General features: G+C 49.5%; 2 protein-coding genes across 5 annotated transcripts in view; one reads left to right on the forward strand and one right to left on the reverse strand.

The window, feature by feature from the left end:
• The window catches only part of SLC51B (solute carrier family 51 subunit beta), a 23,360-nt gene extending 16,243 nt beyond the window's left edge, over nt 1-7,117 (forward strand). For all 4 annotated transcript variants that reach the window (XM_025472490.3, XM_049104221.1, XM_025472489.3 and 1 more), the window contains exons 2-4: nt 3,989-4,187; nt 5,142-5,232; nt 6,791-7,117. In XM_025472490.3, the coding sequence (XP_025328275.1) occupies nt 4,091-4,187; nt 5,142-5,232; nt 6,791-7,001 (399 nt within the window). In that variant the 5' untranslated portion in view covers nt 3,989-4,090 and the 3' untranslated portion in view covers nt 7,002-7,117. The remainder of the gene's footprint in view (nt 1-3,988; nt 4,188-5,141; nt 5,233-6,790) is intronic.
• Nucleotides 7,070-20,805, reverse strand: RASL12 (RAS like family 12). Its single transcript, XM_025472487.3, has 5 exons — nt 20,581-20,805; nt 18,251-18,307; nt 12,621-12,694; nt 11,730-11,920; nt 7,070-8,963 (listed from the first exon to the last, which is right to left on the reverse strand). The coding sequence occupies exons 1-5, from the start codon at nt 20,681-20,683 to the stop codon at nt 8,588-8,590; spliced, it is 801 nt and encodes a 266-aa protein (XP_025328272.1). The 5' UTR covers nt 20,684-20,805; the 3' UTR covers nt 7,070-8,587.
• Between the last annotated feature and the right edge of the window lie 1,972 nt (nt 20,806-22,777).

The following is a 22,777-nucleotide window of genomic DNA, read 5'->3' on the forward strand; positions in this document are numbered from 1 at the left end:
CCAGTCCTCCTCTTAGTCTTTTTTATTTTTTTTTTAAGATTTACTAGCTACTTTTGTGTGTTTACTTTTTCTATGTAAACATTAGAATAAGCTCATCAAGGTCCTCAAAAAATCTAATAGAATTTTGATTGTGACTGTATGGGATTATTAGATTAATTTGGAGATAATTGACATGTTCATAATATATATCCTATCCAAAAACATAGATGTCTTTCCATTTATTCAGACCACCTATTTTTTTTTCTCTGTAGAGGTCTTTCGTATGCTTGGATAAGTTTATCTAGATGATTTATGGCTTTGATGCGATCTTGAATGATATCCTATTTTTATTTAATTTTCCAGTTTCACTACTAATGTGAGAAATGCTATTGACCTTGTATACAGCAACAAATGTATAAATGTAGAATCAGTAAATGCTTCTGTTAGTTCTAATTGTATATCTTTCTAGGTAGATGATCTTGTCATCTGAGAGTTACAAGTCTCAACTCTTTCTTATCAAATCTCACACTTCATTTAATTGAATATATATTACATAAAATATTGTGTAAATTTAAGGTGTACAATATGTTACTTTGATACATTTCTATATTGGAATATGATTGTCTTGTAGCTATGGTTATCACATTACATAATTACAGTATGATATTGTCTATTTTCATTATATTATGCATTAGATGACTATGGCTTATTTGCTATTAGTTGCAAATTTGTACCTTTAAACAATATAAAGCTTATCTTCCCAACTCCCATTTCCTGACAACCACCATTCACTCCATTGTTCTTACAAATCTGACTTTTTTTTTAAGATCCCACATAAAAGCAGAATCATGCAATTGTCTTTCTTTGTCTGATTTATCTTATTTAGTATAATGTACTCCAGGTCCATCCATCTGGTCATAAATGCCAGGATATCCTCCTTTCTCATGGCTGAATAATATTCCACTGTGTATGTACAACACATCTTTTTCATCCATTGGTCTGTCAGTGGGCACCCAGGCTGCCCTCGTATCCTGCCTATTGTGAACAACGCTGGAAAAACATGGGAGTGCATATACTTCTTCAAAATATGTTTTATTTTCCTTTGCATATATTTACCCAGTGGTCAAATTGCTGGATCATATGATAGATCTAGATTTAATTTTTTGAGGAAACTCCATGTTGTTTCCCATACTGTTTGAACCATTATACATTTCCACCAACAGTATATGCCAGTTTCCTTTTCGCCACATCCTCCCAGCACCTGTTGTCTCTTGTCTTCTTGATGACAGCCATTCCAATGGGTATAAGGTGGTATCTCACTGTGCTTCTGATTCACATTTCCCTTCTGATGCGTGATATTGAGCATCCTTTCATGTGCCTGTTGGCCATTTTGATGTCCTCTTTGGAAAAATGTCTATTTTGTCCTGCCAATTTTTAAATCAGATTGTTTTGTTGTTTTTATTATGTTGTATGAGTTCTTTATATATTTTGGATGTTAACCCCTTATACGGTTTGCAAAAATTTTCACCATTCTATAGGCTTTTTTATTTTGTTGATTTTTTCTTTCATTGTATGGAAGCTTTTGAGTTTTATATAATCCCATTTGCTAATTTACACTTACTTCTTCTTCTTTCCTTACTGGGACCTCTAGGACTTATTATAATGGTCAAATTCAGCCAGCAAATTGTTGCCTTGCCATTTATCTTAAAGGGAACGCATTTAAAGCTTCTCCATTAACTATAAGGTTTTCTGTAGGATTTTTATGTTGCCTAGACCAAACTGAAGAGGTTTTCCTTCTACTTCAAGTTTGCTATGAGTTTTTTAAGATTTTATTTATTTATTCATGAGAGACACACACACAGAGAGAGAGAGAGAGACAGAGACACAGGCAGAGGGAGAAGCAGGCCCCATGCAGGGAGCCCGGGTCTCCAGGATCAGGCCCTCGGCTGAAGGCAGCGCTAAACCGCTGAGCCACCCGGGGCTGCCCTATGAGTTTTTATCATACATATCAATCATATGGTTTTTTTCCCCCTTAGCCTATTAATGTAGTAAGTTATACTGATATAGTTTCTGATGTCAAACTGTCCTTCCATTCCTCGTGTTTAAGTTCCTTGGTAATGCTTTTTTAAATACATTGTTGAATTTGAGTAACTACTTTATTTAGGATTTTTGTGTCTACTTTCATAAGTGAATGGGCCTATTATCTTCTCTTCTTGCATGGCCCTCATCTAGTTTTGAAACCAGTGTTAGAAGAGCAATCCAGTTAGTGCTGTCTATTTTGAGGGACTTCTGTAAAATAAGAATCAATTGCTTATTAAAAGTTTATTAAAACTCATGATTAAAGCCATGTAGGCCTAGGTTTTATTTTTTGGAGAGGAGGACTTGGCTTATCATTTTAATTTCTTTTTTCTTAATAAGATTTTTTTTCCTAAAGATTCTATTTATTTACCTGACATAAGGAGAGAGAGCACAAGTAGGGGGAGTGGCAGAGGAAGGGGGAGAGGCAGGCTCCTCGCTGAGCAGAGAGTCCTATGTAGGACCCCAAGATCATGACCTGAGCTGAAGGCAGATACTTATGAGACTGAGCCACCCAGATGCCCCTCAATTTCTTTATCATTTAGAAGTTTTCAAGTATCTTCCTTGAATAATTTTGATATTTTCTGTTTTTCTAGAAATTCATCCATTTCATCTAGTTTGTCAAGTCTCTTAGCATATAGTTCAAAATACATTTTTATATTTCGAAATCTCTGGTCTTTTTTTTTTTTTTTTTTGGTCCTATATTTTATTTGCATCTTCTTTTTCCGGGTCAATCTTGCCAGAGATTTATTTACTAATATATTTTTTAAACCAGCTTTTGGTTTTGTTCATCATGTCCATTTCTCCCCTTGATTTCTGCCTCTATTTTTTTTTTTATTTCCTTTTTTGTTCTTCAGAGGACCCAAAGATTTGCCTAGACAAATTAACCAGAGGCAGAGCCAGATAAGGGGCCAGCTTCTCATAGCCCAAAGTTCACTTCCGATGGCTTGCTGTCATCAAGCTGGGAGCCCAGAGCAGTTGGGAGAATCAGCGCCATGGCCTGGTCTCGGCCTGGGAACAGACCTGGCTGTGTCATAAAGTAGCCTCATGAGGCCACTGAGCACTTGAAATGTGCCTAGTCAGAATTGAGATATGCAGTAAGTGTAAAATTTACACACCAATTTCAAACAGTACCAAAAAGGTAAAATATCTCAACCATTTTTATATTCATTACATTAAAATGATAATATCTGGTATGCGTGGGGTTAAAGAAAATACGTTGTCAAAGTTAATTGTACCTATTTCTTTTCCTTTGAATGTGGACTGTGAACATTTTTGTATTAGGTAGTAATAGTATAGGCAGTACAAGAATACGTCGAGATTTGTGACAGTTTGGGGATGGATGGAGCTTTGGTAATCACAGTTAGCTGAACCTGCTTTGTTCTGGAGGAAAGAAAACAGGCTCAAATTAAGGAAGGATTTATCCAGGGAGCAGGAGTTCAGGCTCTTCCGCTGCGCCTCACTTGGTAGCAAGTGCTGGCAGCTACCTCTCTCTGGCATTTTTCTATTGTCAGCTCCAGCTCACAGGTATGCCAGTCTCCAGGAGAGACACTGATGGGCCGGCCTAGGTGGGGACACGGGGGCCTATGATTCACTATCATCACATGAAAATCAATGGAGGAAAGTGGGACAATTCTCTAAGGAACCAGGGTGACGGAGCACATTGGGCTGCAGAAGCTTGATGGGGATGCTGGGCAGGCAAGAACAGATGTCCCCTGCAAGGGTCCCAGAGTTCTCCCTCCAGGTCAATGTCCCTCTCCATGTGTAATGAGTCTTACTAAAGATTTGAGTGACTCCTACTTCTCTGGTGTCTGCCTCTCCAGACTCCACCTGGCCTGACACCCAGTTGTGCACCGGAGGAGAGAAGGATTTGGGCAGTAAGAGGGTCAAACTGGAGTGGGCTATCCCGTCATGCTCTCTGCTTTGTTTCCAGGTGTCTTCAGGGCTTCTTGCTCAAGGGCCAGGAAGGCAGCTGGAGAGCCAAGAGACCTAAGGATTTCCTTTTCCAAAACATAACCCAACTAGGAGCAGGGGCATGGACCACAGTGACGGAGTCACCCAAGCCCCAGCTGGTACCGTGGTGCCTCAGGAACTGCTGGAAGAAATGCTTTGGGTTTTTCGGGTAGAAGATGGTAAGTTGTGGAGGGCTGGTGGTAGGGGTGGTGGGGTCTGTTCCTCGACACAAGGAGTGGAATCTGGGTCTCCTTTATGGCAGGCTGCACATTTCCCCCAAGGCAGGTACTGAGGCTGAGGGATCTTCATTCCCAGAAGGGTCTGGCCTAACTGTACCCTCCACTTCTCGGGGCATGGTCATTCGTATTCTCATTTACTGGATCATTAACAAATATTTAATAAGTTCCTTCTGTGCACCAGGCACTGTTCTCAGCATTGGGGTTACGGTAGTGAATGAAGCACAGAAGTGTCTGCCCTCATGGAGCACACATTCTAACACAAGAGAAAATAAACAAGACAAGCAACTAAAATGTATAGCACATTGGTGATGAGCTGTAAGGAGGAAAATTAAGCATAGTAAGGGAGTGGAAGGGAAGATACTATGGTCAAGGAAGGCCTCACTAGGAAGCTGACATTTGAGTAAGGGTCTGCAGGAGGTGAAATGATGAGCCACAGATTATGTGGGGGAAGAGCATTCCTGGCAGGGGGAACAGGAAATGCAATAGCTCTGGAGCTGGATCCTGCCTCATTTTGGTTCAGGGTGGACAGAGCTTATTACCTAAATTCAAAATAGTCACTTGATGTACTCTCCGTTGGCAGTTGTTGGACACGGTTTCACTGCCACCCCTTCCTCCCCCTCTCTTCCCATGGCCACACTATTATCCAACTGTAGTGCTGTCCCTCATTAGACAAGGGCTTCTGCAGAGCAGAAATTGTCCCTCCCTCCCCTCTCCCCAACACCAGAGCTCCTGCAGGGCAGGGGCTCATCTTCATTAGTCTCTACCACACTTGGCCCACAGCAGGGGCCAAGAGCTGATGCCATGAGCTGAGTCTGAGCCCAAGCCCCAACTGTGCATGGGCCTGAGGGGGACCCAGCCTTTCCTCAAGTCTCTGTTCCTTGTGTCCTTCCCCAGCATCTCCTTGGAATTACTCCATGCTTGCCCTGGTGGGCGTAGTGGGCATGATCAGCTTCATCCTCCTGGGAAGGAGCATTCGGGCAAAAAGGTGAGCTGGTTTGGTTTGGGGGTGATCCCTGGGGGGTGGGGGATCTGCCCTCCCAAGGGAAATCTAGGGAGTGGTCACCTAGAGGTGCTGGCTAGCCATCTTTTGGGACAGCAAAATGCAGCCTTATAGAATTTACAGTTTGGTGGGGAGACAAGTATAGTTCAGAGTGACAGATACTCTGTGTGGGACAGAGTGTGTGGGAGCACAGTGGTGGGATCTGGGGCCTTCAGGGCAAGAGGGAGAGGGAGAGTGGACCAGGGAAGGCTTCTAGACTGAGGGACAACAGCCACCAAGCTTGAGATGCTGGAAAATGAGGGCCGGGCCATATGGCTGTGGAGTGTGACATGGAGTGGGGGCGGAGGAAGGACAAGAGGCAGGCAGGACCCAGAATTCCATCCCAAGGAATTCAGGTTCTAGCTCATGGGCATTGGGGAGCCAGAGAATGGCTTTGCACAGGGACATGAAGATTTGTTTTAGCAAAGTTAGTCTGTATGTAGGACATAAAAGGAGCCACAGGGGTGTAGCTTCTAAAAAGGTGACCTTGCCTTTCTGACCCTGTCAGGAAGCATGGCCCTTAGAAGGTTAACTCAGGGATGAAGTGGCTGTCCATGGGAGCAGCAGACACTGAGCAGCTCCCTCTACGGCCCCAGCAGAGTCTCTGGGCAGTCTCCTGGTCCCACAGCTGGGTCCCTCCACTATGGCCACGAAGCCTAGGAGTACCTTGCATAAAACCACCTTCGAAGGGAGGACATTTGGGGGAGTTACTGGAAGGAAGGCTAGGTCTTGAATGCCAGGTTAAGGACATGGGCAGTGGGGAGCTACTAAAAGTGCTTGAGCTGAGGTGTGATATGTGTGCACCAGAGTTTTAAAAACATGACCGGTGGGGATCCGTGGGCGGCTCAGTGGTTTAGCACCTGCCTTCGGCCCAGGGTGTGATCCTGGAGTCCTGGAATCAAGTCCCACATCAGGCTCCCTGCATGGAGCCTGCTTCTCCCTCTGCCTGTGTCTCTGCCTCTCTCTCTCTCTGTGTCTCTCATGAATAAATAAATAAAATCTTAAAAAAAAAAAAAAAAAGACTGGTGTGGGTATGGGGGCTGGTTTGGAAAAGCAAGTACCTAGAAGCAGGAAGACTAGTTAGGAACTTCCTGAAGTCCTCTGTCTGGGGATGAGGTGGATGAAGGTGGGGAGGGGGTAACAAGAACCTGCACTAAGCAGGAGGACAGGCCTGGGATAGAGAAAATGTCAGGAGACTTAAATGCATGTCCAAGATATGTGCTTCTTTGAACCCCATTTTACCTGTAAGGGGAGCGTATGGTGATAATAGTTGAGCTCATGGTGGCTATGAGGATTTGATGAGATGATGCCTGGGTGAGTATAAGCTGTTTCTCTGCCGAAAGCACACCAAACTATCTCCGCTTTCTCCCCTAACAGTTCCCAAAACTGCCTCCTGGATTTTCCCCTCCAATCCACTAATCCACTTGGGAGACCCAGTATTGCCCCAACCACTCATTACTCCAGCTCAGGGAACCCAGCTTCAACCGTGTTTTCTCTTTTTCAGAAATCAAAAGATCCGGGGGAGAAACAAACCAGAAAAACAAACTCCAGAAGACCAAGACTTGGCTGAGGCTGAAACCAGAGATGACAATAACCTGAACATCCTAAGACAGACTTTGCTCTCAGAAAAGGAAAATTTAGTCCAGGTGGAAATTAAATTAAAAGAGAAAGATGTGTCACTGGTTTTCCCAGAGCTACAAGAATCAGAGACCTAGTAAGAGTTCAGAGCACTGCCCCATGCTGTCAGATAAGATAAATGAACTGCAATCAAACTAATAATCTGTTGGGGGGGGGGGACCACTTTTTATTAAAATGCTTCTGGAAGCAGGCATTTGGAATTGCATAATTTGTTCAAATGGCAGTGGTCTGACACAAGCGGCTTGGAGCAAAAGCACAAAATCCAGAACCGGCCTGTGGATCAGGAAGCCCGGCTAGGACTCCTCATGCGGTCTTGAGGGGTTCACAGCCTCACTCTGACCTCAGCTTCTCCATCTACAGAATGTGGCTGAAGGCTGGGGTAGAGCTGTTGTTCTTAACTCCACCTCCTGGGATTGCCAAGAGCAGGGTTCTGGGCTCAGAATCCCCTTCCACCCCTTCCTCCTACCTGAGCCCTCTCCTTTACCTGCTTATCTGCTGACGATCCTAAGAGACTTCCTTTGGGCCAGGGGCCCCCGAGGTAAACAGCATTAGAAGACTATGAAACTCCCTGTGCTAACAATGGAATCCCATTGGTGGGGGCGGCCCCAAATAATTTATGTAAAAAATTGCTTTATGAACTCAAAATGCCTTAGGTTCTATCTTTCAAAAGTGGACTTAGAACACTCAGAGCCATTGTTGAAGGTACTGGGTCCTGCTAGACCAGGCTCCCAGCTGGCATACTGTGTTTCTACCTACGAGCCTGGAGCAGGCTAACTGCCCACTGGGTGCTTGATACTGCCAGTTGCAGGTTCCCTGGAGTCCTGGGTGATGGCCATTAGAGAGAATGATTTTGTTCTGCAGTTTTGATCATTAAACTTCAGGAGGCTGGATCTGAGGCTCTGTAGAGCATCTGTAATTTAAGATGGGAAAATAAGGGGGCCCTGTCTCCTGGTGAAACAAAACACTGGAGGCTCCCTACTCTGGACGACCCAGAGCCCCCAATCCTCATTGAAAGCCAAAGCACATGAAATGGCCCTTCTGGGAATTTTACTTCTCACAGCCTGTCCCATAGGATTATTTAAACCAGATTTGATTTGGGTAAACTGTGGGATTTATTGCCTGGGGCTGCTGGGAAGTCAGAGGACAACAGGAGGGCCAGGCTCAAGCCCCCACATGACCCGTAGCCGCTCTGCCCTTCTTGTCCACCAGGTGGTGCTAGGACCTCAGGGTGCGCCTCCTGTGGACCACTCGCCGCCTACCCTTCCTAGAGCTGGACCATGCAGAGCTGTCCACTAGAGGCCACATTAGGCCTGGCTGTCGCTAGAGCAGGGAGGGGTGATGGCACCACGACGGACACCACAATTTCCTTCCACTTCAGGCTGACCCAAGGTCTCTGGGTTGTCTCAGTAGCTATTTCCCTTCAGGGTCAGGGAATGCGGTGGTTACCATGGAAACCAAGGCCTGGAGTGAGCAAGAGCAGCATTCCTGCCTGTCCTTCTGGCTCACACTGTGAACTGGGTTTGGTGCCAGAAAGGGGTCAGCTGCTCACCAGAGGGCAAGGGCTATCGTTCTGTTTGAGGGAAGGCCACTGGGAGAGGCCAGCCCCTGTCCTGCAGCCCCACCCAGCTGCTGAGTCTGGGATCCTCAGACTTAGGCGGGGCCCTCAGAAGATCTTGAAGCCCTTCAACAGAGTCAGGGTGGGTGCCTTGCGCTTGCTCTGGGCCCGGGATGACTTCACCGTGACCAACTTGGCCTGGGCCACGGCAGGCATTTCCTTCAGACTGACGGTGGAAAGTGTGTTGAAGGTACAGCTGGCCAGACCATGCCGGGCGGTGAGTGGAGCCTGGTGGGGCAGGGCCCTCTCCTCGCAGATGAAGAGGGGCCGGGGCAGAGAACTCTTCTCCAGCTCCCGCCGTGCCTCCCGCACCGCCTCGTGGAAGACATGCTGCACGTGCTCAAAGTCCAGGCAGGCGGAGACCTCAAAAAACAGGCACCCGAACTTGCCCGCCAAGGCCGCGCCCTCGGCCTTGGTGACCTGCCTGGTGGGAAAGCAGGGAGAGGCAGGGTCAGGAGCCTGCGTCCAAGTTGGGTGGGCCAGGGCCTACGCTCATCTCCCCACTCACTGGCTTTGTGACCTGGAGTCATCTCATCAGTACAATGGGATGAACATCTGCCTCTCAGGGTTGTTAAAAAGAATCAAGAAAGACCATTTGTACTGTGTGCCTAGTATAGTACCCGGCGCAGGGCCAGTACTCAATAAACAGTGGCTGATGTCTCCAAAGCCAGAATTCAGGAACAAAGCGTGGGCAAGGGAGAAACTTACTGGCTAGACCCTGCTTGTGGCCAGAGGAAGGTGATCATCTCCAGCCCTGCCTCTCTCTAGGTTAGGCCAGCATGGATTCTTGGTCAGGAAGTGAGCCACCCTCAGCCCTGGCCTGTTGGATCAGCTCTAGAAAAAGGCCTGGACTGAAGGGTGTGAGGCCACAGAGGCCTCAGGATGCCTGTGGTTGGCAGAGGTCTCAGGGCTCAGGCAGAGTTTTGCCAGTTTGTCCAGGGGAGGGGCAAGGGACAGTAAGGGTGAAAAGGGGAGAGGGGACAGCACCCATTGTCAGCTTCATCCTACATCCTCTTTCATGGCAGTGGGATCAAATATTTAACTGGAGGGATCCTAGCAGCTTCTGACCTGAAATCAAGGTGAAAGGAAAAAAGACTGGCTCTTGGGTAGGTCAGATGTCCAGAAGAAGGAAGGGGTGGGCCCTGCCGATTGCCCCACCCGCCATTCAGTGGCATAACCCATGAGACAGTTGGTGTTGGTGGGAAGAGGTTAATTTGGCGAGAGCAGGGGGGACTGTGAGTGGGCTAGCTGCCCAGGGGGAATATTAGACAGAGTGATTGTGACAAAAAAGTCCAAGGGCAAAGCATCTAGACTCCCCACCCAGGTCTGGTGTCCTGTCTGTAAGCTCACTGCTTCCTGAGGAACCCTCTGAAGGAATACTTGGTATTATTTGCTTTTATGATGAACTTGAGTTTAAAGACTTCTCATTTGGGGGCTTGAATCTTGAATTTTCAGAAACCAGCACCCCATGCATGCAGACATGTATGTAGATGGGTGACACAGGCGTGTAGCATTACCCTCTCTTATTTTTTTGCAGCCTGGTGACAATTTTATCAACGGTTCAGGAACCACTGTTCTAACCCACCTTCTCCCGTTTAGTTCCAAGACTGTCATGGGAGACGACACGCTGATGCTCAGCTACAAGACTGACTGCCCATCAAATCCTGACCCACTACCAGGCTGGATCAGAGAAGGAAATGAACGTAAATGCCATGACTTTCCTTAGGGAATTGAAGCTGCTCCGTCTGAGCCCCATAATCTTTGTTACTTGTTCCCAAACCATTTTTACACAATCTTTTTGGCAAAGATTGGGATCAAAAGAATGGTCTGGTTTTTTTCCCCTCACACTGAGGATAGATTTACCACAATCCAGTCTTCTGACCCCTTTTCCAGGCATTGTGGGCTCTGATTCCTCTAAACCCACCTTCTGGGGGCACCTGGGTGGCTCAATGGTTAAGCTTCTGCCTTTGGCTTGGGTTGTGACCCTGGAGTCCTGGGATCAAGTCCCACATCGGGCTCCCCACAGGGAGCCTGCCTCTCCCTCTGCCTATGTCTCTGCCTCTCTGTGTCTCTCGTGAATAAATAAAATCTTTTTTTAAAAAAACAACAAAAACAAAAACCATCTTTTGGTTTCAATATGATACAAATTCCTTCATTCTCTTATTCTCTGAGATGGAATTTGTCTTCGTCTGAGGGCTTGGTGGCCTTTGAAGGCTCCTACAGTGTCCCCTCTTCATGAGATGCTCCTCCCTTTCCCACTGCCCATCTGATTTGTTCTGCACCAAAGGTCCCCTCCTGGCTGATACTAGTCAATGGGCCATTGGGGCCTGGGGAAGCAGGAGTGACTGCCATGAACAGGGAGGGATAGGTGGAAGATGGGTGGAAGGTGCTGTATTTTGAAGGTGGCCTGGCCACACAGGATAAATGCCAGTGCTGGAGAAGGGCAGTGGGATTACTCATCAAGTGGAAGCATCGTGCTTTCAGGGGCCAAGCAAGCAATTCGAATGTATGCAGAGTGGAGGAAAGCCAGCAGGAGTGGTAAGGCCTGTGGTCAGCTGGAGAGAGCATGCCCCTCCTCAAAGCATTCCAATTCTGGGTCTTTTAAAACACTGTGCTCGCCAAGCAAAATGCTGCAGTGTCTGCTGATAATCTGTCCCTCTGGCCTAGTCTGTGACCTCTGATTCAAGTCCAATCCATTCTAAGAGAAGCTGCCCTCAGCACAGCCAACTGGGAATGAGCGAAAGGCCATGCTTGGGTGAGGCGAAAGCTGGTTGGTCCTGAACAGACACCTGCTCAAGTTGCCAATCACAGCCTTCCTTCTCAGAACCGAAATTGGGCACCAAATAATAACCAGCCAGCTATGAGGAGTAAGGATGGAAGGTCCTATCAACGCAAGGAAGGGTGAGGCCAAGAGAGACCACAAAGCCCCATGAGGATGGAAGGAGTGGTTTCTCTTCTGACTTTTAGGCTCCAATCCCTGTGTGGGCCAGAAGCTCTTCCCTTTCTGCCCTTGCCTGTCTGGAAGCACGAGCACCCTGTACCCTTTAACCTAAATTTCGAGCACCCTGTACCCTTTAACCTAAATTTGAGGGGATTACTTTCCTTATCAGACCAATAATCCCTGATGATGACACGCAGCCTTTCCAAATGAGGAAATTGAGCTCCAGGGATGAGGACAAACTGCACTCACCTGTACTGGGCCATGTCCAGCTTGTTGCCCAGCAGCAGGGCAGGGGAGCTGCGCTGTGTCTCCTTGGCATGCAAAGCAAGCAGCTCCAGGTAGCTGCTGCTGTCCTCGAAACTCTGGCGGCTGTCCATGCTGTACACCACCAGGAAGGCGTGGGCCCAGTTCAGGTAGCGCTCACAGTTCCTGGGGGTGTCCTGGGGCAAAGGAGAGAAGCCTTGGTGCAGGGAAAGGTCGTCCTCTGAGCTGCTCCATCCCACCACCCCACTCCCTGGGTCTTTGTATATTGTTCCCTAGCAAAGCCCTTTGCAAAGGGACACTTGAGTGTGGATTTGGCTTGGTGTGAAAGGAGACATTGTCTCAGGAGCCTCACTCCCAGCACCCAGCCAGAGGCTTGGAGACCTTGGCCTCTGGGGCACAGAGCCAAGACTCTGGTATGGCTGCTACAGAGACCTGGCTGTCGCTGGGCACTGCTGGTGTGGGGTCAGGTTGATGGTGCCCTTTGGCTTCTGAGAATAATTGGTATCCAATCCTCGTAGGGGGTGGTGAGAACATCAGGGGAATGTGTATACTGGGGAGAGCTGGGCTGAGGAGGGGCCGCCTCATAAACGTGTGTGCCCTGTCTCCACATGTGCATGAGCATCAAGCCCCAGAGCTGACACGATCTCAGAGCTGACACCAGCAACCATCAGGTCTCCCAGGCCCCATCCCATCCTTTCTCACTTGGCAAGAGTAAAGGTTCAGGCCCGGAGAGGTCAGCGCCTCATTCAGGGGCACATCATAAACCAGAGCTTAAAAAGTTTACAAATTCCCATCTGAGGCCTCCAGCCTGGGATCAGGACTTCTCGGGAGGTTGCACTGACTCTCAGCTCTCCAAGGGTAATGGGGTAATGTTACCGGGTCTGCAGTATCCATGACCCTCAGGTGGACAGGCTGGTGGTCCACTGTCTCCTCGGAGCTGTAGGTGTCCTCTGCAACAGATGGGCAGCCAGGTCAGAGGCCAGGCAGGCCACTCAGTGCTAGGCTGGGTCTGAGTCCCAGCCTCCCTGTGCTAGACCCTGGGGGTATCTATTCTGGGGCTGGCTGAGTTGGGACAACTGGAAAGGCCTTAGCTCTCACCCAAATGGAGAACACGGACAGAACCTCCCACCAAGGAGATGCTGCTCTGTCAGGGCTCAGAGCATAAGACGTCATTCACAGAACATGCCACAGGGGATGGGACTGTATTCTGGGTCCACCCACCAAGTCTACAGGATAGAGTGTGTGGCCCACAGGCTTGGTTAGCAGCAGAGGCCTCTGCATTTGCAATGCCAGCGCATCCCTCCCAAACTTCTCCACCTTCTTCCCTCTGACCATAGTACCTGGCCCACGGGAAAGCCCCCAAGGATAAAACTCCCGCTCCCAGTGGGAGAAAGGATGGGAAAAGAAAAACGCACAGCATATGGCATGGTGTGTGTGTACGTGTGTATGACTCTATTCAGAACTCCCAAGAAGGTTTAGAAATAATCCTTATCAAAATAATAGCAAAGGAGTCTAGGGTAGTTGAATATTTTAGGTTGGACATGTGGAATCACACCCAACTTCAGCTACCTGTTAGCTCTGTGACTTGGCCAAGTCGCTGCAGCTCTTTTGAGGTTGTTTCCTAACTTTACAATGGGGACAACATGGGTGCCTGTGTGGCTCAGTTGGTCGAACCTCTGACTCATGATTTCGGCTCAGGTCATGATCTTGGGGTCCTGGGATCGAGTCCCATGTCGGGCTCCACTCTCAGCTTGGAGTTTGCTTCTCCCTCCCCCTCTGCTCCTCCCCCTGCTTGCTCTCTTTCAAATAAAATCTTTTTTAAAAAAGTAAAGTGGGGATAACGTGATAACATTAGCTAAAAGTTTTCTAGATTTTACCCTGTACCAGGCACTGTGCTAAATGCTTGTCCCCGCACCCTCACAGGGCTGTGTGAGGACTGGATGAGCCTCAGGCATGGGGCCTGGCCCACCCTAAGTGCGTGGTAAAGGACAGTGGGGATTGTGGTGCTCCAAAGCTTACAGGGCAGGTTCACATTCCTAGGTGGTTTTTTCTTTTTCTTTTGAAATAATTTTAGACTCATGTAGAAATTGCAAAATAGTACAGAGAGTTCCTGTGTGCCCTTCCCTCTGCTCCCCACAATGTTAACACCTTACATAACCATAGTACAGTGATCAAAAGCAGAAAATTGACTTTAGTACCACACTATGAACTAAACTACTGACCTTATTTGGATTTCCTGGGTTTTTACCTTTTTTTGTTGTTCTCATGACTTCAAACCTGAGAAAGCAGCATGAGGCCAGGCATGCAAAGAGGACCTCATTGTCATATTGGTAATCATTCTCCCTACCTCCAACCTTCCCCTATGCCACTGGCCCATGTGTATGAATATACTTGGCCATCATCTTTCCCTGGGTGCCTCTGTGCCCCCAAGTAACCCCTAAGAAGACCTGTTTGGGCAGAACTAGGGCCCTCTCTGTCTTCCTCCACTCCCCAACCCTGGCTGAATTCACAACCACTTCTCTCTGAGAGCCACTGGCAGTCAAGCCAGGCCTGGACACATGCCAGGTCCACTAGCAGCCAGCAGGAATCACAGACAGCTCCCATCCCCAGCCTGTTTGGGGACTTGGATAAATAACTGCTCTTATTCAAAGACAAAAAAAAAAAAATCTAATGGAAAATATGCCCCAAATGTTTAACTATATTTGGTGCAAGAAGAGCTGCCCCTAGATGCCTACATCTTGTTCAGATTTTTACTTTCCTGCCAAAGTTGTCTAGTGCACCCCTCTTAGTTGCTCCATACCCCCCACCCCTACCCCCAAACAGGCATTGTGTCCTTCCCAGTCCAAGGAAAAATATTAGTCCAACATTGGCTTCCTGTGGTTCCTCACAGCAAACAGCCTTTCAAGGTTACTGTTCTCTGCATTGTAGGGAGATGAAGCCCAGAGGAGGGAACTTGCCCACTGCCACACAGCACCCCATCAGTGGAAGGAATCTGGCCTTGGGTCTTCTAGGCTGGGCTCCTCCCGAGAGGACCAGCTGATCCTCGAGCTCTGTCTGGGCAGAGTACAGGGGAAGAGCAGAAGCTCCCAGTCCAGATGTGGCACATGCCTGGGCAAGCTGGGAGAAGCCTTGGAGATCATTTTATCCTGCTTCCTCTCCCTTGGCAAGTGAGGTGACTGGAGGTGGGGGGGTCCTTTCCAAGTCACAGTCATGTCCTATCTTCTCATCCCCAAGTCCTGCTCTCTAGGGCATTCTGGGGTACTTAGCCACATGGGTTTCATAACTCCTAGCTCTCCCTAATATTCTGAGGACTTTTTTTTTTAAGATTTTATTTATTCATGAAAGAGAGATACACACAGAGGCAGAGACATAGGCTGAGGAGGAAGAAGCAGGCTTCCTGTGGGGAGCCTGATGCGGGACTTGATCTCAGGACCCTGGGATCACAACCTGAGCCAAAAGTAGATGCTCAACCACTGAGCCACCCAACTGCCCTTATTCTGAGGACTTTTATGCCGAGAGAAGATTCCTCTTTCTCAAACTATTTTCCCCTTGTTTATGCAACAATAATTTTCTAAAGGTGCTAAAGGTGCTCTGATCAGAGTGTGTGTAGGATGATGCATCAGAAACGGTGCCCATGTTCTTTCCAGAGCAGGATGAGGGAAAAAGAGGTGAGAAGCTGTCATTCTGCCCTGGGCAAGCCAGGCAAGGAGCCCCCAGCTCCTCTGTGAGAGGATGCTCTTCTGGGGACCCCTACGTCTTCCCGGAGCATTCAGCACAGGCACAGCCTTTCCATAAGCACTCCCTCAGCTCCTACCAGCTTTCCTGGCCACAACCCTTACTCAGAGCACAGGCTATTGGCCCCATCTTCCAGATAGGGAAACTGAGGCTCAGAGAGCCCAGTGCCACACAGATCTCTGATTCCAGGCCCTCTAGAGCATAGGCTGCCTTAGGGGAAAGCTGCTGGAGTGGTACCCATCTTCCTATGTGCCTGAGGTTCTCCATGGCAATTCACTGAGCCCTCTCTGCCTCAATGTCTTTACCTGTAAAATGGGGATAATAGTTGGAACTCTTCTTTAAAGGCTAATCCCAAAACCCAAATTCAATCTCATGTTGAAGAGCATCTATGTTGTGCCTAGTACCATACTCCATGCTGGAAATGGGAATGAGTAACACAGGTCTCCGCGCTCAAGAAGCTCACTTTCGGTTCAAGGAAGACCTCTGAAAAGGAGTGGTTTCACATGTCCCAGTGGCTAACCTTCCCCCTTGGATGCTCAGACCACTCTCCACAGAAAGAAAGGCTCTGGTCCCAGAGTCCCCACTATAGCTGTGGCCAGCCACTGGACAGTGGCTGGAATTTTTAGATGGTGGAGCAGAACTCCCAAGGAGTGCCACTGGCCTCCCAGAAGGCTGAAGGAGAGCGTCTGGTCATCTCTCCAGCTTCAGGTTCTTAGGCTGGGTGACGGACCACTGTGGAGCTGCTGCCGGCGCCCCCCTGCCCCCCACTGGACAGTGTGATCTTACGTTCCACTCTCAGGTCAGAACTCCAAAATGACTCAATCAGGAAGCCCAAACCACTATACTAGGCTCTTCTGGCAAGAACCTTCAAGAAGGGTAAGGATTGGGGACAGGGAGGAGGACACTTGGAAGTAGGCTGCCAGAGCAAATACAGGATGACCAGTTAAATTTGAATTTCAGATAAACAGCTAATATTTTTTAGTATCAGTATTCCCCATCCAGGCTAGGCAGCATCTGGCTCTTGAGGAACCATCCTTGGAAATAATCATTTTCCCTTTCCAGACAGCCCTGCTTGTATGCTTTGACTTCCTACTTCCTCCCTGTCTTCACTGCCCCACTCCACCTGATTTCATGTTCTGGCCTCACCCCTCTCAACGGAAGCCTGGCCAGCACAATTACATCCTGTGTCCCACTCCTATGGGCAATGGGCTCTGCTAGTCAAATGGGGTCCCCCAGACCTGCTGTGTGACTCTGGCCTGGAAGCCTCAGCTCCTTGGGCCTCTTCCTTCTTCTGAGGCACCAAGGGGTTGGGTCTGAGTGCAGGTGGTCCAACCAGGCTTTGAGAAACAAACCCCTTAGGGACTGGCAGTGAGCTGGCTGCCCTGTACTCTTGACTTAACCAGGGGACCTCCACCTCTTTCTCTGTTTGACACCCTGGGATTCTATTTAAGATCGCCTGGAAAGAAGGGCTTCTGGTACTTAGGGGAAAAAATTCTAGAAATCAATAGACTAAATAGCCCTGAGGTCCCTTCCTGTTCCGACACTGGGATTCAATATTCCAACCTGAACTTAGGGCACCAATGGGCTCAGGGGCTCTTTCTTCCAGGTGTCACAGTACGTTCCATCTGAGACCTGTGGCAGAGGTTTCCAGTCCGTGCCCCATAGCTCTGGGTTTCTGGGAGGGCCCTCAGGGTCCCACAAATGCTTTAAGTCTTATGAATGAGAAAAATAGTCCAAGACTGCACCGCTCATTTTCATAAGGCTAAGTGTATCCAGACAACACTATTTTTCTCAGTAAACAGTTTACAATAAACAAATGTTACAGATATAAACTTTAAGGAAAGAAGAAGGAGGGGCGCCTGGATGGCTCAGTTGGTTGGGCCTCTGACTCTTGATTTTTGGCTCTGGTCATGGTTTTGGAGTCCTGGGATCGAGACCCAAGTCAGGCTCTGCGCTCAGCGGGGTATCTGTTTCTCCCTCTGCTCTTCCCCCTTCCCATTCTCTGTTTCTCTCTCTCTAATAAATAAATAAATAAAATCTTAAAAAAAAAAAAAAGAAAGAGGAAGGAAAAGTGAATATGCATTGAGTGTCTACTGTGGATCAGATACTAGGATAAATCTTTTACGTGTGTTATTTCTTTAATCCTCTCAGTAATTTTCTGAGATAGGTATCTTTATGCCCATGTAACAGATGAGGAAATGGAAGCTCAGAGAAGTTAGGTTATTGTTTGAAGGTTGCACAGCCAGAAAGTGGCAGAGCTCGGGTTCAAACCGAGCTCTAATAACAGAGCATCCTTTCTTCCAATATGTCATGATATGGCTATAAAACAAGATGAGTTTTCTCATGTGGTTCAGAATGGGCCAGAAGCCAGTACCACTAGAGAACTTCTCAAATGTTTTGTCCAGCTTTTCTGGAAAAGTACATTGAGTGATCATTTTGAAGAATAACATTTAATGGTTGTAGACATTCTGCTGTGTTTGATTTTTTTTTTTTTTAAGTCTCACCATACCTCATATTCTAGGGCAAATCAGCCTGTCTCGGTTCTCTTAATTAACCCAACCCCCAAGTTGTCAGGGGTAGGCTGTGGAAGGATGTATTTCTGGCACTTAAACCATTTTGTCCCATGGGCTGACTCATCCTAGTGGCTCCTCCCCTCTGCCCTCAGATAATGGATCCTGGCCAGGCCTGGTGAGCCCACCACAGTGTAGGCATGTGCTCTGGAGGATTCAAGGGGGACACAGTAGGAGGAATGAGGAGGAGTGGTTCCTTACCCAAGTTGGGGTCATATTCGCTGATAAACCTCCTGGTCAGAAACTTCACGGTGAGAGCTGCAGGAAGCAGAAAGAAGTGGCTGAGTCTTCCGCTGCTGTGTCTGGCTGCTGGCCCCTGGAGGTTGCCTCTCTCATTTTAGGGAGGCCCCATCTAGCCTCTGTGACTCCTGGCTGACACTAAGCTCAGCTCTCTGGGGGGATGAGTCTGAGAGCTGAGAAGTTGGTTTGAGAAGCTCAGCAGAAACCAGAAATATGGGGAACCATATTTCCTCCAGTTGCATCCTGGCTTTTTTTTTTTTATGGCAAGAAAAGCTGTGAGAGGCAAGCCTAGGCGGGGTGTTTATAAAGACTCGAACTAAGGGGTCCAGGACCTACACAACCAGTTACCTTAGGGACAGTCTGGTGAAGCTCAAACTGGAAGGGAGACATCCCCCTGGTCAAGTTGTGAAAATTCTGAAATGTGGGGCACATCTATTCTGGTTTTGGGTATAAGCCAAAGAGTAAGAGCTGAGTTGACTGGTCTGTGATCCCCGGGAGGAGCATGAACACTCACATCCCAAGTAAACACACTCCAGTCCTTCATCCCCTTCATCTCAAGTCTTGGCTCCAGGCTTGGGCCTCCACACTCATCATGAGTGTCCCAAAGAATGTAAAACCTAAAATGAAGTTCTCCCCGGTGGAATTCATTAATAGGATTCTGATTCTGTTCAGAATTTAGCCACATAAAGCCTAGGGCCAACCAACTGTCATGCTGGACTCTTTAAAAGTAATGTGATATTTTAAAGAAAACCCTTAAAATTCTTTCCCAGGATTCCTAACAGTGTCATTCTGCAAACTAATACCCAGGGAATACATACTTTAAAATTTAAATTCCTTCATTCATGTAGTCACTGGCTAAACTGTACCAGTGACAGAGCTACAGACACAATTTGACTTTCAAAGGGAAGAGGGCAAATCTTTTCTGTAACAAAATCTTTTCTGTAGGAAAACATGATTCAGAGTCCCCTCTCTGAGTCAGGGGGCTGGTCTCACAAGTGGAGAGGAGGATCCCATCAAGTCTCAAAGAATACTGCTAACAGCCCATGTTGGCCAATCCACTAATGGCCGTGACTGTAAAAGAGCCAGTGAGGAGCCCCCTCTGCCCTCCTACCTTCAGCTGCCTGGGACTGTGAGTGGCGGTGGGAGGGGGAGTATAGACCCTTTTTCTGGGTCTCTGTCTATGGTGACACATTCTCCCCTAACCCACCTGGGCTCCACCTGGATGAGAGCTGCTAGGAATGGTTAAGGCAGTTTGTTGTTGGCAGAAATGATGTCAGTGGCAACCCAAGATGTTGATTCATCAAGAATAAGTCCCAGGCACCTGGGATCACAGTCCAATGTGCTTTGAGAAAGTCAAGAGAGGGGTCTGACTTGAAACAAATACATATGATAGGAACTACACTTTGTTCCATTCCAGGGAATTGGGGTGAGCCCCTTCCTGGAGAATCCCAATAGCCACTGACCTCTACCACATGCCTTCATCCCCAGCCTACAAGCTCATAGGGGCCTGGGCTTCCGATCAGCGCCTAACAGGTCCCTTTGGTGCCAGGCACCAGTGCTGACTGGGGCCCCAAGGAGAGGAGATGCAAGGCGGTCAACAGCAAGGGAGAGACCAGTAGGGGACTGGGAGACACTGAGAGACACAGGGGGAGGGGAGAGACCATCGGAGGACGGGGAGACACAGAGACACAGGGGGAGGGGAGAGGCCAGCAGAGGACGGGGAGACACAGAGACACAGGGGGAGGGGAGAGACCAGCAGAGGACGGGGAGACACAGAGACACAGGGGGAGGGGAGAGGCCAGCGGAGGACGGGGAGACACAGAGACACAGGGGGAGGGGAGAGACCAGAGGAGGACGGGGAGACACAGAGACACAGGGGGAGGGGAGAGGCCAGCAGAGGACGGGGAGACACAGAGACACAGGGGGAGGGGAGAGGCAAGCGGAGGACGGGGAGACACAGAGACACAGGGGGAGGGGAGAGACCAGAGGAGGACGGGGAGACACAGAGACACAGGGGGAGGGGAGAGGCCAGCAGAGGACGGGGAGACACAGAGGCAGAGGGGGGCGGTAGCTAGTGTCACAGACACCGGGAAAGACGGGCCAGGAACCCAAGGTGGACGAGAGGCCGGGGAGGTGAGGGCAAAGCAGAGAGAGCCAAGCCAGAGAGAAACTGAGGCAAGGAGCCTCCGGGCGTCGACGCGGCCCCCGGGCGCAGGAAGCCCGCAGTCACGCGGGGCCTGCCTCCAGCGGTCCGGGGCGCACCCCGCGCGTCTCCGGGCCCCGCAACTCACCGGACTTGCCGGCCCCGCGGCGCCCCAGGATGGCCAGGTTGACCTCGAGCGGCGCGCTCTGCGGCCCGCTGCCCGCGCGCGCTTTCCCGAACACCGAGGACATGGCGACGCTGCTGGGGGACACGGTCCCCGGTCGGAGGGCCCCGCGCAGCGCGCCCGCCCGTCGGGGCCCGGAGCGCAGGGCCGGCGAGGGCCGTCGGAGTCCCGCCCGGGCCGGCGTCGAGCGCCAGGCGGGCTGCGTCCCGGGCGGCGGAGCCCGGCGGGAGGAGGAGCCGGGGGGGGGGGGGGGGGGCGGGGCCGCCCGAGCAGCCGCGCTCCTTGTAAGGGCTGCGGGAGCCCCCGCGGGACGCCTCGGCCGCTCCCCACGCGGGGAGGCAGCTCCGCGCTGGCCCCGCCCCGGGCGCCCGGACCCCGCAGGGAAGGACGGGGGTGGGGGGCGGGAGAGAGGCAGCCCCGGGGTAGAGGCTGGAGCGGAAGGAGGTCTCTTCCCACCTGCTCGAGAATCCGCTCCTTCCTTTGTGCTACCCGCAGCCCCCGCCTCCTCCTCCGGGAAGCCTGCTGGGTTCAACCCCGGGCCTTTCTCTAGGTCACAGCCGCAGCCAGCTCAGCTTGGCACACAACTGGGCCCTTCACTATGGGAACTCGCAGGCAGCACTGCAGTGCCCAAGCGGAGCCCTGCGCAGGGGAGGGGGAGACCTCCTGACCAGCATTTCATGGTCAGTATGGGTTCGGCTTTAAGAAACCACCCACCCCGGATCACTGTTTTCTCCCTAATGGGAGCTAATGACTTGCAGGTGTTTGTGGTCTAGTGTATAAATGGAGCGTTTTCTTTATTCTAAAACCTGGCACTCTCTTGCCTACGATGATTCTAGGATTGGTGGATGAACCTGGTAGGGGTCACCTGTCATTTCTTTTGGGACCCAGGGTAAATCTGGTCATGATGGATACAGAGCAAAGGGCCCACATGGGAAATCCAGACGCTTAGGATCTAGTGCCAGCTCTTTCACAAAGTGACCTTGGGCAAGTCACCTGACTTCTTTGAGCATTGGTGCCCCCATCTATAGAACTAGAGGAAGGAGAAAATAAATCCCAAATCCCATGATGTGATTCAGGTCTAACAGAGAGTGACAGCATAAGGTTTAGTACTTTCTAGAACCCGTGGAGCCTCTCTTTTGGAATACTCCAGGCTAGAGTGGAGAAGGGCATGGGAGTCTCAGAGACCCCTCACTGCAGCCCTTCTCCCTCCAACCTCCATAACTCCCTTCCTTGCCCCTGTTAATCTACCCACCCACATGAAAAAGAAACCATGGAAATCCAGATCAGTAGGCAGAGTCTGGGGTCCAAGCCTGATGGTAATAACTTCTCAACCAGAAAGGAAAATTATTTTCCAGGGTAGGACATGAATACTGACTCAGCCTAATTGTATTTGTAGGAGATAATGGTAAACCAGCTGTGTTATTAGGACTAATGCCCAAGGGTTTTCCTTTGAGTTGTAGGTGGAGAAAATTGGGAGCCAAGTTTTTAGCCACCTCCCTGGACTGGCCCCAGTCTTGTGAGGACAGGCTGGTTCTGAATGGGGCTTATGGGGAGAGAACCAATTTCATCAGAGAACTGCTGGAGAGAGGGGTAAGCTGTGGACCCCTGTAGGCCCAACTAGGTGTAAACTTGGGCTCTGTTATGGCCCTGCTTGTGTGAGCCTTAAAACTTTAAGACTGACCAGTAGGTAGGCATTGCAAGGAGGCGGGTTCTACCTTCATGTGAACCATCTGAGGTGTCCCTAGTTAGAAGGGACTGTCTTTAGAGGAAGTGAGCTTCCCAACCCTCAAGGCAATCAAGGGGGTGACCACTTCAAGGAGGTGTTGTAAGGAGACTCCTTCATGACCTGCAGGATGAGATGGGATGACCCTTAACTCTCATCTAGGTTAGAGATTATTTGAACTAGTTGCCAGCTGGTACTCAGGTCCTCAGCCTTGATTGCTAATTGCCCAAAGCCTACCTGTCCTATGAGGCCTGGGAAGCCTGGGAGGAAAATAGTGCCAACCTCACAACTGTACCCAGTCCCTCTCTCCATCCTCAGTCTCCTTGTCTGGGCTGCTTGTCCACCCAGAAGCACCCACTGTGGACCAGGCCTTTGGAATCAGCCACTTTCTCTCAAACCACAGAATAAGCAGGGATAGAATTAAAACAGGGATAGTAT

Source organism: Canis lupus, chromosome 30 (assembly GCF_003254725.2).
Source record: "Canis lupus dingo isolate Sandy chromosome 30, ASM325472v2, whole genome shotgun sequence".
Lineage (NCBI taxonomy): Eukaryota > Metazoa > Chordata > Mammalia > Carnivora > Canidae > Canis > Canis lupus.

Excerpts from the sequence above, each read along its gene's own strand:
- RASL12 (XM_025472487.3), bottom strand. The coding sequence starts at position 20,683 with ATGTCCTCGGTGTTCGGGAAAGCGCGCGCGGGCAGCGGGCCGCAGAGC. Across the intron at positions 18,308-20,580 it reads CCGCGGGGCCGGCAAGTCCG|CTCTCACCGTGAAGTTTCTG; the intron begins GTGAGTTGCGGG and ends TGCTTCCTGCAG. Across the intron at positions 8,964-11,729 it reads CTGGACATGGCCCAGTACAG|GCAGGTCACCAAGGCCGAGG; the intron begins GTGAGTGCAGTT and ends CTTTCCCACCAG.